This window comes from Tursiops truncatus, chromosome 7 (genome assembly GCF_011762595.2).
Source record: "Tursiops truncatus isolate mTurTru1 chromosome 7, mTurTru1.mat.Y, whole genome shotgun sequence".
In the NCBI taxonomy this organism is placed as follows: Eukaryota; Metazoa; Chordata; class Mammalia; order Artiodactyla; family Delphinidae; genus Tursiops; species Tursiops truncatus.
This window is the reverse complement of record NC_047040.1, coordinates 9214845-9230679: the sequence shown is the minus strand read 5'-3', so window position 1 is coordinate 9230679 and position 15835 is coordinate 9214845. Positions and strand designations below refer to the sequence as shown.

General features: G+C 44.9%; 1 protein-coding gene across 4 annotated transcripts in view; it reads left to right on the top strand.

The window, feature by feature from the left end:
• The window catches only part of FBXO36 (F-box protein 36), a 101038-nt gene extending 88774 nt beyond the window's left edge, over positions 1 to 12264 (top strand). For 3 of the 4 annotated variants that reach the window (XM_019923459.3, XM_073807175.1, XM_073807176.1), the window contains one exon: positions 11772 to 12264. In XM_019923459.3, coding sequence (XP_019779018.1) covers positions 11772 to 11960 — 189 coding nt within the window. In that variant the 3' untranslated portion in view covers positions 11961 to 12264. The remainder of the gene's footprint in view (positions 1 to 11771) is intronic. The other variant, XR_002173992.3, reaches the window with a different exon arrangement.
• Positions 12265 to 15835: the final 3571 nt, after the last annotated feature.

Genomic DNA, 15835 nt, shown 5'->3' with positions numbered 1-15835 from the left:
GCTTACATGTTTTTCACCTCCCCCAGAAAGAAGTCAGAACACGTGGGAGCAAAGTAGGACAGTGCCAAGGCCAGGCCAGGGGTGGTGGGAATGGGATGCTTGGCTGTCTGGAATTGTGGGCAGGGTGGATAGTGGGCAGCTGGGTGTGGCCTGGTGGGCTGAAGTGATGGTCCACGGTGGGGGACATCAGTTAGGGGCACAGTCAGGTCACTTTTAGACAGCTGTCGCATGGTGGCGGGGTTGTCCCAATCCTGGCACTGCGGGGTGCTCCCTAGACTCCCAACTATGGCAACTGAACTGGCCCCCCAGTGGCTAAGTGCCTATGGGGACTTTGTTTCCGGTGTCTCCTCAGAAATGGCTGAGGTAGCATCTATTCTGTCTCCCCTTCCCGCCCGTTGATTACATCTTTTCCATGTGCTTTATATATGTTATTCCTAATCCTCACAGCACTAAAAGTTTAGTATCATTTCCATATAATCATAATAAGTTCCGTTTATTGAATATCTACTAAGTGCTGAATGTATGCCATCCAGTGCAATCCTCAAACAGTGCCGTAAGATGGATGAGTAGAGACTCTCTTGTCCTGATTTTCAAGGGGGGAACAGAAGCTCAGGTAAAGCACACAGATAATGAACATGGAGCCAGGTGCTGTGCCCGGGCAGCCTTACTCTATGGCTGGTGTGCTTGAATCAGTTTATTCTCCTCCTCAGATGACCAAATGCAAGATCAGACGTGGAGACCAGGCTCGGAGCAATAAGTAGAATGTCCAGGATGACTTAATTACTAAGTGGCAGGGCCAGCGTTCAAATCAGCTCGTCCCTGAAGAACATGAGGAACAGGTTCTGTCTTCATAAGATGGAGTTAAGTATGGGAATGTGTTTTTTCCCTCAGGTAGACTGCAGCTACAGCAGGTAGGTCCCACAATGATACTTTCAAAGCCATGAAAGTATTTTCTTCCTCAGGCCACATGGAAGCACCCCATGAGCAGTAAGGCAGAAAAGGTCCTGCCCCCTCAGGACATGTCACAGTCTTCATTATCCTTATCTATATAATTGTGGTAGCTCAGATTCCTTTTTCATATATCTTTTAAATATTTGTCTATGAGTCATTTCTTTTTTTTTTTTTTTACAAATTTATTTATTTATGTATTTTTGGCTGCATTGGGTCTTCGTTGCTGCGCGCGGGGTTTTCTCTAGTTGTGGCTAGCAGGGGCTGCTCTTCGTTGTGGTGCGCGGGCGTCTCATTGCAGTGGCTTCTCTTGTTGCAGAGCACGGCTCTAGGCGCGCAGGCTTCAGTAGTTGGGGCTCCAGGGCTCTAGAGTGCAGGCTCAGTAGTTGTGGCACACGGCCTTAGTTGCTTCACGGCATGTGGGATCTTCCCGGCCCAGGGCTCGAACCCATGTCCCCTGCATGGGCAGGTGGATTCTCAACCACTGCACCACCAGGGAAGCCTATGAGTCACTTCTAATGAACCAAGTTTGCAACCATGAAATTTAACAGAAGGAATAAAGTCAGAAGATGGCTTGAGTCTATACCAGCTTATCATTTCACTGATGGAATTCCATAAAGGTGATTTTATTCTGAACGAGTTGCACTACAAGAAGGACCCCATCATTATCTTGTGGAGGATTCAAAGGTTGTAGTCATCCTTAAGTTGCAATTACATATCAAATACTAGAAAAATTCAAAAGCTTTCCATAATAACTATATTAGGATAGACCAAGTTAGAAATTGTGACTTGGGATCACAAACCACCCTAAAACAACAGTGGCTTAAGACAATAATATCTGTTTGTTTCATTCATGATTCATACTCATTGTGGGCTGACAGGAGGCTCTGCTCCACAATGTCTTGCAGCAACTCAGGCTATTAGAGACTCCACCGTCTTGTAACTGAACCATCTGAAGCACGTGGTGTCCTTAGTCACTGTGGCAGGGAAGAGACAGCTGAGGTTCATGCACTCTGTTTTGATACAGCATTTCTACTCATAGTCCTTTGGCCAGAACGAATTACACGGCCCCACGTAACTGTGTGGCACAGGGAGATGTGGGAGAAGAGAGGGAATACTTGGTTAGCGTCACGGTCTCTGCCACAAACTGGAAATCCCGAACAAAGCAGTGTGTACGTTAAGATTCATATAATGAAGATAGTATCATAATAGTATTTTTTCTCAAATACAGTTACCTGCTTTAACATCTTCCATACTAGAAAAAAAAGACCTTAATTTTTCATTTCTCCTCTTTTCTGTGTTTCTTGGGACTGTGTTTTCTGAACATGTGTCTGGCTTTAGAAACCAACTCAGAACCAAAGACTACACTATGCCTATAAAATACTTTTCCTGTAAAGAACTGAGTTTCTTTCTCTCTTTCACCCTCTGAGATGTCTATTTTACACCCTCTTCTCTCTCCCCAAGTCTCTGTATCCCACCTTCTTCCTCACTCTTCACTGATGTTGAGTCTTCTTATTTCAATGAGAAACTAGAAGCAGTCATAAGAGAATGGCCTCCCAGGCCACTCGCCAGTTCTGCTAGCGCCTCGTTCTGCTTTACTTCCTGTTGCAGGTGATAAATTCTCCCTGTTATCATCCATGGCCACACCTCCACTTGTGGATTTCACTCCCCTCACCTATTCAACAACTTGGCTCAGCAGTTACCCCTCTTCACCATGCATCACTGCATCATTAATTTTACCCCTCTGCTGGATCATTTCCATCAGCACATAAACATACATTTTAAAAAAAATTGCCTTGACCTCACTCCCCATTCTTTTCTTAAAGCAAAATTCCTCAAGCATTCTCTGTACTTGCTATTTCTACTTCCTCTCCTATTCTTTCTTGGAGTCACTCTAGCCAGGCATCCATCCCCACTAAGCCACTGACACTTCTCTTGTCGAGGTTGCTATTGTCCATCACCTTGTAAAATACACCAGTTTTTTTTTTTTTTGAAAGATTTTTTTTTTGATGTGGACAGCTTTTAAAGTCTTTATTGAATTTGTTATAACATTGCTTCTGTTTTTTATGTTTTGGTTTTTTGGTTGCGAGGCATGTGGGATCTTAGCTCCCTGACCAGGCATCAAACTTGCACCCCCTGCATTGGAAGGTGAAGTTTTAACCACTGGACCACCAGGGAAGTCCCACCAGTCGGTTTTTAATTCCCATCTTATTTCACTTTTCAGCAGCATTTACACATTTCATTATTCTCCAGGTTTTCTTTGCTCTTCTCAGTCCCCCTGGCTGAAAACTTTATGCCCTGACTGCTTAATGCTGGAATGTCCTAGAGCACTTCCTTGGGCCATTTTCTCTATCTACAGTCACACTGAGATGATAGCTTTAAATATTATTTACATGCAGCTAATTTTCAAACATACGTTTCCAGCCCTGAGTTGCCCTCTTGAACTCCTAACTTTTATATCTCATTGCATGCTCAATGCTTCCTCCTAGATCTAGCAGTATAGACATCTCAAATTTAACACATCCACACCAGACCTCTGAATTTCCCCACACACATACTTATTTACAAATTCTAATTCTCCCACAGTCTTATTTTTCTGTCCTTGGCAACATTCACGCAGCTGCTCAAGCCAAAAACTCGTCCTTAATTCTTCTTTTTCCTCTTCCTTCTCATCTAATTCATTATCAAGTGGTATGAGCTCTACCTTCAAAATATGTCTATCATCTGACTCTGTCTCGCCTCCTGCCTGGCCACCATCCTCATATCTTCCTGGATTTTCTAGAAAGAACTCCACAGTAGATTTGCTTTCACCTCATGGGAATAGCAGCGTACTTTCATCATTTTGCCTCAGGACTATGTCAGTTCTCCAGCTGAGTCATACTTACATCACAGAGATATTGATCCTGTCACCTTCCTACATGCTGGTCTGCATTGGTGACATCATGCTGATGAGCAGGAGTAGCAGATACCTTGGATGCCTTGGTGACATCGTAGATGTCAGGGAGCTGGCGCAGTGGTTGGGAGTCCGCCTGCCGATGCAGGGGACGCGGGTTCGTGCCCCGGTCCGGGAAGATCCCACATGCCGCGGAGCGGCTGGGCCCGTGAGCCATGGCCACTGGGCCTGCGCATCCGGAGCCTGTGCTCTGCAACGGGAGAGGCCACAACAGTGAGAGGCCCATGTACCACAAAAAAAAAAAAAAAGTACAAACTACTCAGGCTTCCCTGGTGGCGCAGTGGTTGAGAGTCTTCCTGCCGATGCAGGGGACGCGGGTTCGTGCCCCTGTCTGGGAGGATCCCACATGCCGCGGAGCGGCTGGGCCCGTGAGCCACGGCCGCTGAGCCTGCGCGTCCGGAGCCTGTGCTCCGCAACGGGAGAGGCCGCAGCAGTGAGAGGCCAGCGTACAACAACAACAACAAAATAATACTTTAAGGGGCTTCCCTGGTGGCACAGTGGTTGAGAGTCCACCTGCCGATGCAGGGGACACGGGTTCGTGTCCCGGTCCGGGAAGATCCCACATGCCGCAGAGCGGCTGGGCCCGTGAGCCATGGCCGCTGGGCCTGCGCGTCCGGAGCCTGTGCTCTGCAATGGGAGAGGCCACAGCAGTGAGAGGCCCGCGTACCGCAAAAAAAAGAAAAAAAAAAATTGAGAGGCCTGCCATCTCAATGCGTTATCTAATATCCGTTGCCTTATTGTAACTTCCTATCCTAAGAAAACAGCACAGCTCTTTGTGGATATTTTTAGTTTTAAGGTAACATACAGCACATTTGAGTTTGCGTCTCTGATTCATTTAGCAAATAGCCCATAAAGCTGCCAGTTTTAAATGGGGCCCAGCTTGCAGTGTAAGCAGCTGAGTCACTGGCTCCTTGTGATCCAGCAGATTTCATGGTGCTCAGAGCGTCTGTGGCCTGTATGGCCATGGTCTATCTGGATCCTTGCTGAAAGTTATGGCATGCGTCATCAGGAAAATTACACCTCGTACCTCCAGGGTTTTAGAGTAAAGGCATGGATGCTTTTACAGATAACTGCTCTGCTATTGAGAAACAGCTCTTGGATTTCTGTGGGGCAAAGGCTAATGTTTTGCCTAGATGGTCAAAGTCTTGAAAAGAACAAGATTTGGAGATTAATGAGGAGTTTTGGGGAAGAGGTATTTGGGTGGACTTTTCAGAATAAGCCAAAGAATCAAGGTATTTGTGTCCCATGTGACTGCTCACCAAAGAGCACTCAGTGCCGGGGATGCTTCCAGTAATGAGATGATAAGGTGGTTTGCTCTATGGGTGTCAGTCAGCTCCTTTCCCCAGCTGGGCTCATAAACCAAATACCCAGGTGGCAAGGATGGAAATTGTGCACGGACTCAACCACATGAGTCTCTTATTTTCAAGATTAACCTGCCCACTGTCACAGGAGAGGCAATGCCGAGTCCCCAGGAAGGCGCCATGCTCCAGGGCGTCCAATCAGTAACGAGGCGGTAGGTCAGTTACACTGGACGCTTGTCACCAAGGAGAAAGCAGCGATGTGTCCCCCCCGGATGGGTTACCTCTTCTGGGTGTGGCTCGGCTTTGTGGCACGCCATGCTCCTTCAGCAGCATTGTGTGCAAACTGACCAAATGCCTTATTTTTCCATCGTCATAGCCCGTACAAGATTGCTTCAGATTATTTTGCTGAAATAAATTCATTTATTAAACAAGTAGACATAAATAAATACGGTAATGAGTACACAATTTCCTGCTCTTAGCTTGCATACTCCACTGTCTAGAAATATTTGTCCTCACGGCTTCTTGGAGGCGCTTAATCCCTCATCAGCTAACGGACAACACTTTACAACGTTGGAGCGCGGTCTTACAGGATGTATTATATGGTCTCGGTCACTGGCCAGAATGTGGTCCTGTTTCTTCTGTAGCTACAATCAAAGGACGGAAGTGGGAGTATCATCTCAGAATCATACATAGTCACCCATGTGAAAAAGTGTTGTTTCCTTCTCCACAACTTAGGCTTCTAGTAGGTAAGGGATCTTGATAGTCAAAGAATGAATAGTTTCGCCTAAAGAACAACAATGACTCCATTGAACTAGAAATTAAAAGAATGAAGAGTGCTCCCAGGCTATCTGGGGCTCCTAATGCCACTGAACAAACAGGCAAAAAAAAAAAAAAAATCCCCAAATGGGCATTACTGTGTTGGCTCTGGTGATTAATCATGTTTATTAGAGAAAAATAGAGTTGCTTGTTCACAGTGGAATTACAGAGAAGTATTTCTGGAACCCGGACCATCCCTGCAAGTGCTTTTTTTTTTCTTTTTCTTTTCTTGGGGGTGGCTGCACTGCGTAGCTTGCAGGATCTTAGTTCCCCAAGCAGGGAGGAATCCCCTGGGATGGAACCCCTGGCCCCTGCGATGGAAGTGCAGAGTCCTGACCACTGGACAGCCAGGGATTTCCCTCTGTGAGTGCCTTCTAATACTGGCCTGTTCAATGGCAAAACTTATTTAAAGAAGACTAAAGCATCTTCTACCTGAGAGATCAAGAAGTACTCACACCCAGCAGGAACCGGAGACGGTTTGGATCACCTCAGCAGGTATAGCAGCTTGACCAGTTGAGGTGCTGGCTGAGAACAAAAGGATGGTGGAAAGGGTAGTAGAATGAGAAAATTACAAACACAACTCCTGCTTGTGACCAGTTGCAGAACCTAGGACTATAGTAGCTCCCTATATTTTCTTCCTCACCCAGTGATATGTACATGTTTAAAAAATTTATTTATTTTTCGCTGCGTTGGGTCTTCGTTGCTGCGCGCGGGCTTTTCTCTAGTTGCAGCGAGTGGGGGCTACCCTTCGTTGCGGTGTGCGGGCTTCTCATTGTGGTGGCTTCTCTTGTTGTGGAGCACGGGCTCTAGGCGCGCGGGCTTCAGTAGTTGTGGCACGCAGGCTCAGTAGTTGTGGCGCATGGACTTAGTTGCTCCACGGCATGTGGTATCTTCCTGGACCAGGGCTCGACCCCGTGTCCCCTGCATTGGCAGATGGATTCCTAACCACTGCACCACCAGGGAAGCCCTGATATGTACATTTATATGTAAACCAATATTTTCCTCTTTCCCTTTCTTCTATTATTTTATACAGGGCAAGTCGGTACTGGTTAACTTTATAATTCTAGGATACAAAGATGAACTGGGATTAACTAGAGGTAACAAACACTACCCAGAGGTTTGTAGTGACTGCTGGGATTTGGCGGGAGTGGGGTGGAGGTGAAGGCAGAGAATAAAGGCATTGTCACCGTATGAGGGGCAGTTGCTTTGCGTTAGGTAGAGCATTGCTACTGCCGTCATTGGGAAGCTTACGTGTGAGAGGAAGGGTCTCTATGTGTGAGAAGAAGGGTCTGTATGGATAAGAACAGCCAGGAGGTCAGACAGAGGAGACATGCAGTGGGCTGGCTGGCTTCACGCCCGTTTGAGCTCCCTCACACTACACGGAGTTGCCTTTGTGTGCTGTGAAGGTAAGAAAGATAAAAGCTACATTTCATGGATGCCTTTGCAAGTAGTGTCTTGGGCGTAGCCTGGGCTCTGTCAAGTAGACCCACGTGCAAGAGTCTTGGAAGGAGGATGTGAGCCAGGTGGGGCAGCCTCCGTGCTTTTCCTGCCAGCATGGCGCTGAGGCCTGTAGGGGAGGTTCTAGGGTCCGGTCCAAGGCGTTAGCACATCTTTAGGTGCTGAGTGTTGGGGAGCAGAAGCAGTGAGATTTCCACTAGAACAGTCTGGGTTTCTTGTGTCATTTTTTAATCTGACTACTGATTTTTTTTTTTTTTTTTTTTTTTTTTTTTTTTTTTTTGCTGTATGCGGGCCTCTCACTGTTGTGGCCTCTCCCGCTGCGGAGCACAGGCTCCGGATGCGCAGGCTCAGCAGCCATGGCTCATGGGCCCAGCCGCTCTGCGGCATGTGGGATCTTCCCAGACTGGGGCACAAACCTATGTCCCCTGCATCAGCAGGTGGACTCTCAACCACTGCGTCACCAGGGAAGCCCTGATTTTTTTTTAAATTAATTTTTATTGGAGTATAGTTGCTTTACAATGTTGTGTTAGTTTATGCTGTACAGCAAAGTGAATCAGCTACATGTATACATACCTCCACTCTTTTTTGGATTTCCTTCCCATTTAGGTCACCACAGAGCACTGAGTAGAGTTCCTGTGCTATACAGTAGGTTCTCATTAGTTATCTATTATATATTTTTTAATTTTTTAAAAATGTTTTTGGAATAGACAAAGTCTTTATAGGCGTATAAACAAAGGCAGACACCATATATAAAAGACTATTAGGGCTTCCCTCGTGGTGCAGTGGTTAAGAATCCACCTGCCAGTGCAGGGGGTACGGGTTTGAGCCCTGGTCCGGGAAGATCCCACATGCCGTGGAGCAACTAAGCTCATGCGTCACAACTACTGAGCCTGCGCTTTAGAGCCCACGAGCCACAACTACTGAGCCCGTGTGCCACAACTCCTGAAGCCCACACGCCTAGAGCCCGTGCTCCACAACAAGAGAAGCCACCACAGTGAGAAGCCTGTGCACCGCAACAAAGAGTAGCCCCTGCTTGCTGCAACTAGAGAAAGCCTGCACGCAGCAACGAAGACCCAACGCAGCCAAAAATATAAATTAATTAATTAATTAATTTTGAAAAAGACTATTAGATTTGATTCTATCCCCGTAAACAAAATTTAAAAAATTTTTAATTTGCACATGTAAAAGTAATAACCCTTGACCGCCTGGAGGGGTGGGATAGGGAGGGTGGGAGGGAGGGAGACGCAAGAGGGAAGAGATATGGAAACATATGTATATATATAACTGATTCATTTTGTTGTAAAGCAGAAACTAACACACCATTGTAAAGCAATTATACTCCAATAAAGATGTTACCAAAAAAAAAAAAAAGTAATAACCCAAACTTTAGAAAGAAAATAAGCAACATATGATTAACTTTGCAGAATTATTATAAATTGGTAAGTAAAAGACTAATAATACCGTAATACAAAAATGAACAGAGATTATGAACAATTAGCAAAAGACGAAATACAGAAATCAACAAAGTTCGACAAAGCAATCTCATAAGTAAACAAAGAAATGTAAATTAAAAGAAGACACCTTTATAGCCAACGAAGTCTGAGGATTTATTTTGCATGGTGATGCTCTGTTTACACTACTCTAGGAATTATAAGTCAGTAAACACTTTCTACAGGATACTTTAATGGTATATATTCAATTCTTTTGAAAAGTTAAATTTTTAAGAATGTACTTTAAAGAAAATCATGTGTTAATAAACATATATGTAACAAGGGTATTTATAGTAGAATTATTTTTAATCATTAATTATCTATTTTATACATCTAGCTGCTGTTATTCCTGGCTGTAGAGCATTGAACGTTTCCCTCTGGTTTTACTAGATATTCTGTGAGCTTCCTATTGCCTGTACTGAATCCCTCTCAGCTTAAACAACATAGAATATGTTCTGTGGTCTGAAACAAGGGGCCCTGTCCAGTACCATAGGTGTTCCATACAGTTTGGATGGATGGATGAATGGAGGAATGAATAGGCTATTGAAAATTGTGGGGCAGCTTATCTCCACACTAAATGGACCAAACTATAGTCACTTTAGTTTGTATTTCTCTTTTCTATTTCTTCCCTTATTGTTAGTTTCGCAACCCGTTGTTCTCTGCTTTCACTACTCTGCCTCTGATGGCATCAACCAGCCTTCTAATTTGCTGTGTCTAGACTGCTGAGGGCTAAAGGCTGTACACGAAACTAAAACAAATTCTAAGGAAAGGAAGAATGATTAGTGAGTGTAGGCCTTTTCTGCAGAACCCGCCCCCCGCCTTTCTAAATAGAGCCCAACTGGATTCAGTATTCTGGAGTTGGAGGGACTTTACCATGCCTGTCTGCTTCTCCTATTTAAGTGTTAAAGTTGCCCTCTAATTTTAAATAGTGAAATAATTAGTTCAACCTAATTTTTGTCAGTCAGATCAACTCTCTTTATTATTCACAGACACAGGGTCTGCACAGATCATTATCCATAGATAATCTTGTTTCCCACCATTATTGACTTTCCAGCGGCCCATCTGCTTCTTGTGTTTCTTTGCCTCCTTGTAAGAGGAGTCTTTGTGAGTTGCTCCAGGGGGCCGTGTCTGGGAGGGTCTGAGCAGGAAGCAGGAGCCTCAGCCCACAAGCTCTGCGCCGCTCCCCACCCCCCACCAGTTTAAAGGAACTGTGGGCTCCTTAATGATCCTCTGTCATGCCTATTCTTTCCACTGCTGGATTTTCACATGTGACAGGAGAATCAGGTTGGTGATGAACTTCCCTGAGCGCACAATTGGCACAGGAAGGATGGAGCCAGGAAGTGTTCTGAGGCCCACGTGAGACCCTTCTTTGAGCACATTTCATATTACCGGAGTTATCACTACGCAGTGTCAAATATCCAAGCACCTTTCAATGTTCCTAGTCTTGCATACAGGTACCAAAAAGTCACGGCTATCTCTAAGGTCGGAAATAATACATGTAGTGGAAGCTTTAACTTTAGGAAAGATTTGGGGGCATGGAAGCAAGGGATTAGGAAATCTCCTGTTAAGAGTGCTTAGTAGCAGAAGACTGATGGGACTTCCCTGGTGGTCCAGTGGTTAAGACTCCACGCTTCCATTGCCAGGGATGTGGGTTAGATCCCTGGCTGGAGAACTAAGATCCCACATGCCCAGCAGTGCGGCCAAAAAAAAAAAAAAAAAAAAAAGTAGCGGGAGACTGATGAACATAGTTGCCGTAAATGATAGTGACGATTGAAAAAGTCCTAGTAGGAAATCTTGGGTAAATGGAAGCTGAACTCTGGCAGCTTTGAACTTGGAGGGAGGGCAAAGTGGTCTTGTGCAGATATTGGGCCAGAGGGGTCTTGTCTGTCCTTAACTTCATGGCCCTCAGGTAAAGGCCCAGACTGCAGAAGAACATCCCTGGGAAGATTATTCCCAGAGAACGGCTCCCTTTGCCATGTGTCTGGCAGGCTTGGGGAGCGACTGCATCTTGTAGGCCACTCTGTTGCATGGTGTGATGTCATGCATGCAAAGGACTCCGAATAAAACATGAGGACGGGACCCTGGCACCAGGAATGTGTAAATTTTAGGTGTGCTGGTTGGCAGTCTCCGAGGGCTGCTTGTCCGCTTCAATGCAGTTCGCTACTGAGTAGCCCGCAGTGACCTACGGTGTCCGCTGTACAAGCCCGGGGAGAGGTGACTCAAGCAAGGGTTAAACATGAAGCTGAGCAGGAGTTAGCAACGCTTTTCCTCGAGAAACTGCTGCAGCCCTCGGTGAAGACCAGTTGACCACACCATTATCAGCCTGTTACGTGGCTAACTGGAAGTTCACCACATAATGTTGCGTGTGTAAACTTAACCATATCATGTTGTATGTGTACTGTTTATAACTGTGTCACATTTTGCATCTTTTTTTTAAACTTTTTATTTTATATTGTAGTATAGTTGATTAACAATGTTGTGTTCGTTTCGGGTGTACACCAAAGTGACTCAGTTATACATATACATGTATCTATTCTTTTTCAAATTTTGCATCTTAAATGAGATCAGGACTTGATTTATTCCATTAATCGAACATTGCTTCATCCTTTAGATACTTGTGCACTTGCCTCTCCTCAAAGAGGAAGTTTCTGGACTCAGAACTGTGTCTGGCACACCTTTGTGCACCCGTGGTGTTTCCTCCGTTGTCTCACGGGCAGCAGGGGTTGGATAGTGATGTTGTGAGTGAGTGAACTTTTCCTTAACCCATGTATGATGTCACCCACCTCTGACTTTTTCCACCCACAGTTGTGCACGTCAGGCAAACTGTGGGAGCAGATCGTCCAGTCTGCCTGTGACCACATCACCCCAGAAATGAGAGCCTTGGCTCAGGAAATGGGCTGGAGACAGATGTTCTTCACCAACAAGCTGCAGCTCCAGCGGCATCTCCGCAAGAGGATACAACAACAAGGAAGCCAGAGGAGCAGTGAGCTCTAGGGTCACACATTCCTACCTGCAGGAGAGTTGAGGCACGGCTGTGTTTTCCATCTGTGTCCAAACCTCTTCTGCTGCCTTTGATTAAGAACTAAGGTTTTGTTGATTCAAGAAGCCATAGAGTACTTGCACACAAATGCAGCACACCGCCTCTGCTGGGCTTTGCCCGAACCACGGTCCCTGCCACAGGGAGGGTCAGCTCATGGCCCCAGCACAGGGGCAGCAGGACAGGAGGCGCCCATGCCCTGCCACCCATCAGAAAAGAGGCTTCTGCTGTATGGTAACAAACAATAAATGATTATTAGCAGGTTTTTATTACGTATGTATTTTATCTAGGCGTTGGAAAGGGGAACACGGCTTTTGAATTATTTCCTGGTGTCTGTCATCTGAATCCATCCATGAGTAGGTGGCTGCATGTCCCCATAGGGAACTGTGAGGGGACAGGGGCAGCGGGAGACACTCCTGCTGAGTGCAGCTGCCTTCCTGACTCTGCTCCGCTAAGATGGTATTCAGGTCCCCCACCCTCGGGACCCGAGATGCCAGGCTCCATCCCCCCACGTGAACAGCCTCTGATCTGGCCCTGGGACATGGCCGGAGAGAATTCTAGACATTCTGCTTGCAGACCTCGTGCAGAGTCCAACTTCCCAGGACTTTACGTTGTCAAATAAACCCATAAATATTTCTAAGAGAGGTGCGGCTTCCCCAAAGAAATGTGGACAGTTACCGCTATTATAACAGGGATTTTTTGGGGGGAGGGTGTTTGATTTTTATTTTATAAAAATTTTATATAAAATTTTATTGTATAAAAATTTTAATACAATTTTTAAAGGTTACTTTCCACTTACAGTTATTACAAAATATTGGCTATATTCCCTGTGTTGTACAATACATCCTTGAGCCTATCTTATACCTGATAGTTTGTACCTCCTTCTTCCCCACCCCTGTATTGCCCCTCCCCCTCCCCATCCCCACCGGTAACCACTAGTTTGTTCTCTAGATCTGTGAGTCTGCTTCTTTTTTGGTTATATTCACCAGTTTGTTGTGTTTTTTAGATTCCACATTTGAGTATAACAGGGAATTTTTAAAACACAGGCTGTGGGTAACTGAGTGAAAACCCAAGTACATTCTGTATTCTGTTAAGTTGGCAGAGGGGCAAAAGTGGTACAGTTTCAGGGGAGAAAATTCTACCTCCCTGAGATGGGTTATTTAACAATTGTTTTCTTCCTACTTTCTCATGGCAATTAAGTACCCAGACAAGGCACTCACAGCAGCAAATAGTCTCGTGACTCCTTTTAGGATACAGAGCAAAGTAGCTCTCAACCTCCCATCACCTTATCAACGCCATGAGCTCTTCCTGCCTGCAATCTCCACTTCGCTACATAGAAAAATAATGCCCTCCCAACCCCGCGCTTGCCTCCCGCTAGAGGAACTTCCTGTGATGCCCTGGAATCTCCCAAATGGTGGGGAAGAAGGGGACTTTGGCTGTCCTCCCCCCCTCACTCCTTCTGGAACAGCTCCATAGCCATAGCTTAATGACAGATTCTTTCTTTTCTGTTTTACTAAACCTGGATTCATATCAGATCAGACTTTAACCCCCATCCACACACCCTTAACACTCAGTCTTGGATTTCCAGGGACATCTGTGAAATCAAATGCAGTCTCCTTCCTGCAGATGAAGAGCCTGTCAAAGTTGTGTCTGGTGGCTGGCAGGCAGGCAGAGGGCCCATGCTTCTGTGCGGCTCCCGCTGCCTCGTTTCGCCCGGAAGTTACAGACTTCACTCCGGGCCAGGTTTTCAGTGACAGGTTAATACCACGTGTATACGGCAGCTGTGTGTGTGCACAGCATAGCTGCGTAGATACCAAATTACAACCCATTTGTAACATCGATGCAAAATGCCAACAGCTTAAAACATTTCATGTGTAATGTTTTATCAACTGAGTTCTGAAAGCTTATGGGCATGTATAATAATCTAGATTCGACATGAATCAGTAAGAACACATATATGGCCATTTGAAAACTTACTATCTATATAAAAGATAAGATAAATATAGATGCTGAAAGCTAAATAATTAAAAATGAGTTGTTAATATGTTGGCTACTTTAAAGTAATAGTTAAATAGCATAGGTTATTAGATTATTTCAATAATTATTTGTCCTCATAATTTGAGTGCCTTATTACCTTATTATAATTATTTTTACTAAAATAGGAGCAGTATCATCAACCTAAAATCCTGCGCGGCACCAGCACTCCCAGTGGTCTATCATTTTGCCTCTCTCTCCCGCCTCAATAGGGAGGCGGTGATGGTTTGCCTCTCTGCCTCTGTTGACAGCTTTCATGTGGACGGATAAATCTGCTTCGTTCATGACATATTTCAGAGTAAAATGTCACAGCACTTTTGCCTTTTCTCATCTCTTCACTCAAAAGCGTTTCTACTCGGCTCTCATTCACCATTGTAATTGTAAAAGTAAAATACTGATATTTTCTGATGATTTATATATTTAGTGTTATAAGAGCAATCTATTGTTTTTTTAAATTAATTAATTAATTTATTTTTGGCTGTGTTGGGTCTTCATTGCTGCGTGCGGGCTTTCTCTAGTTGAGGCGAGCGGGGGCTACTCTTCCTTGCGATGCACGGGCTTCTTGATGTGGTGGTTTCTCTTGTTGCAGAGCACGGGCTCTAGGCACACAGGCTTCAGTAGTTGTGGCACGCGGGCTCAGTAGTTGTGGCTCACAGGCTCTAGAGCGCAGGCTCAGTAGCTGTGGCACGTGGGGTTAGTTGCTCCATGGCATGTGGGATCTTCCTGGACCAGGGCTTGAATCCGCATTGGCAGGCGGATTCTTAACCACTGTGCCACCAGGGAAGTCCAAGAACAATTTATTAACAATAGCAAATGTGAATATTTAATTTATAAACTAAAAAATAAATACATTATACTCAATGTCAACTTCTATTGCTGCTTTTTTTCCTGAACAGGTTGGCATAGTACATGCATTAAACCTCGATTATATGGAATCCACAGTGTTTTGTTTTATTGAGTAGGGCCAAGAATTTAGGCTGTGATTATATTTGGGGGAGGGGTGGGAAGCAGGGGTCGGGTCAAATCACTAGTTACCACTTGTTGCTGTTTTCTGAGCTGCTTGTGTACAAGATGGTCATCAGCCCTCATTTATTACCCAAACCAGCTGCCCAGCTGCTGAAGAATAATATCAAAGGACCTTACATAAAACATCTGTGCAGCATAGTTTTTTGCTCTGAGCTTTAGTGTAATGACCTCTATCTTCAGTTTGTGTTGTGATATGATACAGCGTGAGAGAGAATCCAAGCTTTTCCACTCTGAACAGTTGGCTTCCACTTGAAATGGATGCCTTTGGCTGGATGTTAAATAGTATGGTTGGACCATACTAAAGAAAGGTGTGCACCTGCAGTTAAAAGCATTCTATTACGTAGCAGGTCATTTTACAAAGTAAAATTAACATCTTAGCTTTACATGTTTATTGTTTTGAAATGAGATCGTCCGCACACTGGGATAGCATTCTTTCGCCCTGGCAACATGGAACCCTCAGGGATGGGAGCTACGAAGGACTTGCTGTTTCCTGCTTATCACGTTCCCTCAAACAGAGATCTTCATTCAGAAAAGCTATTTTCCATTGGGAAATCTGTTCTGCCCATCCAGAAAGTCTGAGAGCCATAGATCATGGTCACGGACTGAGTTGGAATAACCTTAGGAACAATAATAATAATAGCAACTTCCATTGATTGTCTACTGGTTACCAAGAAATAAACAGGTAGTAACCGATTTAATTCTTACGGCAACCCTTGAAGGTAAGTGATGATATTTCTGTCTTATAGACCAGGGGTCTATAAACTATGGCATA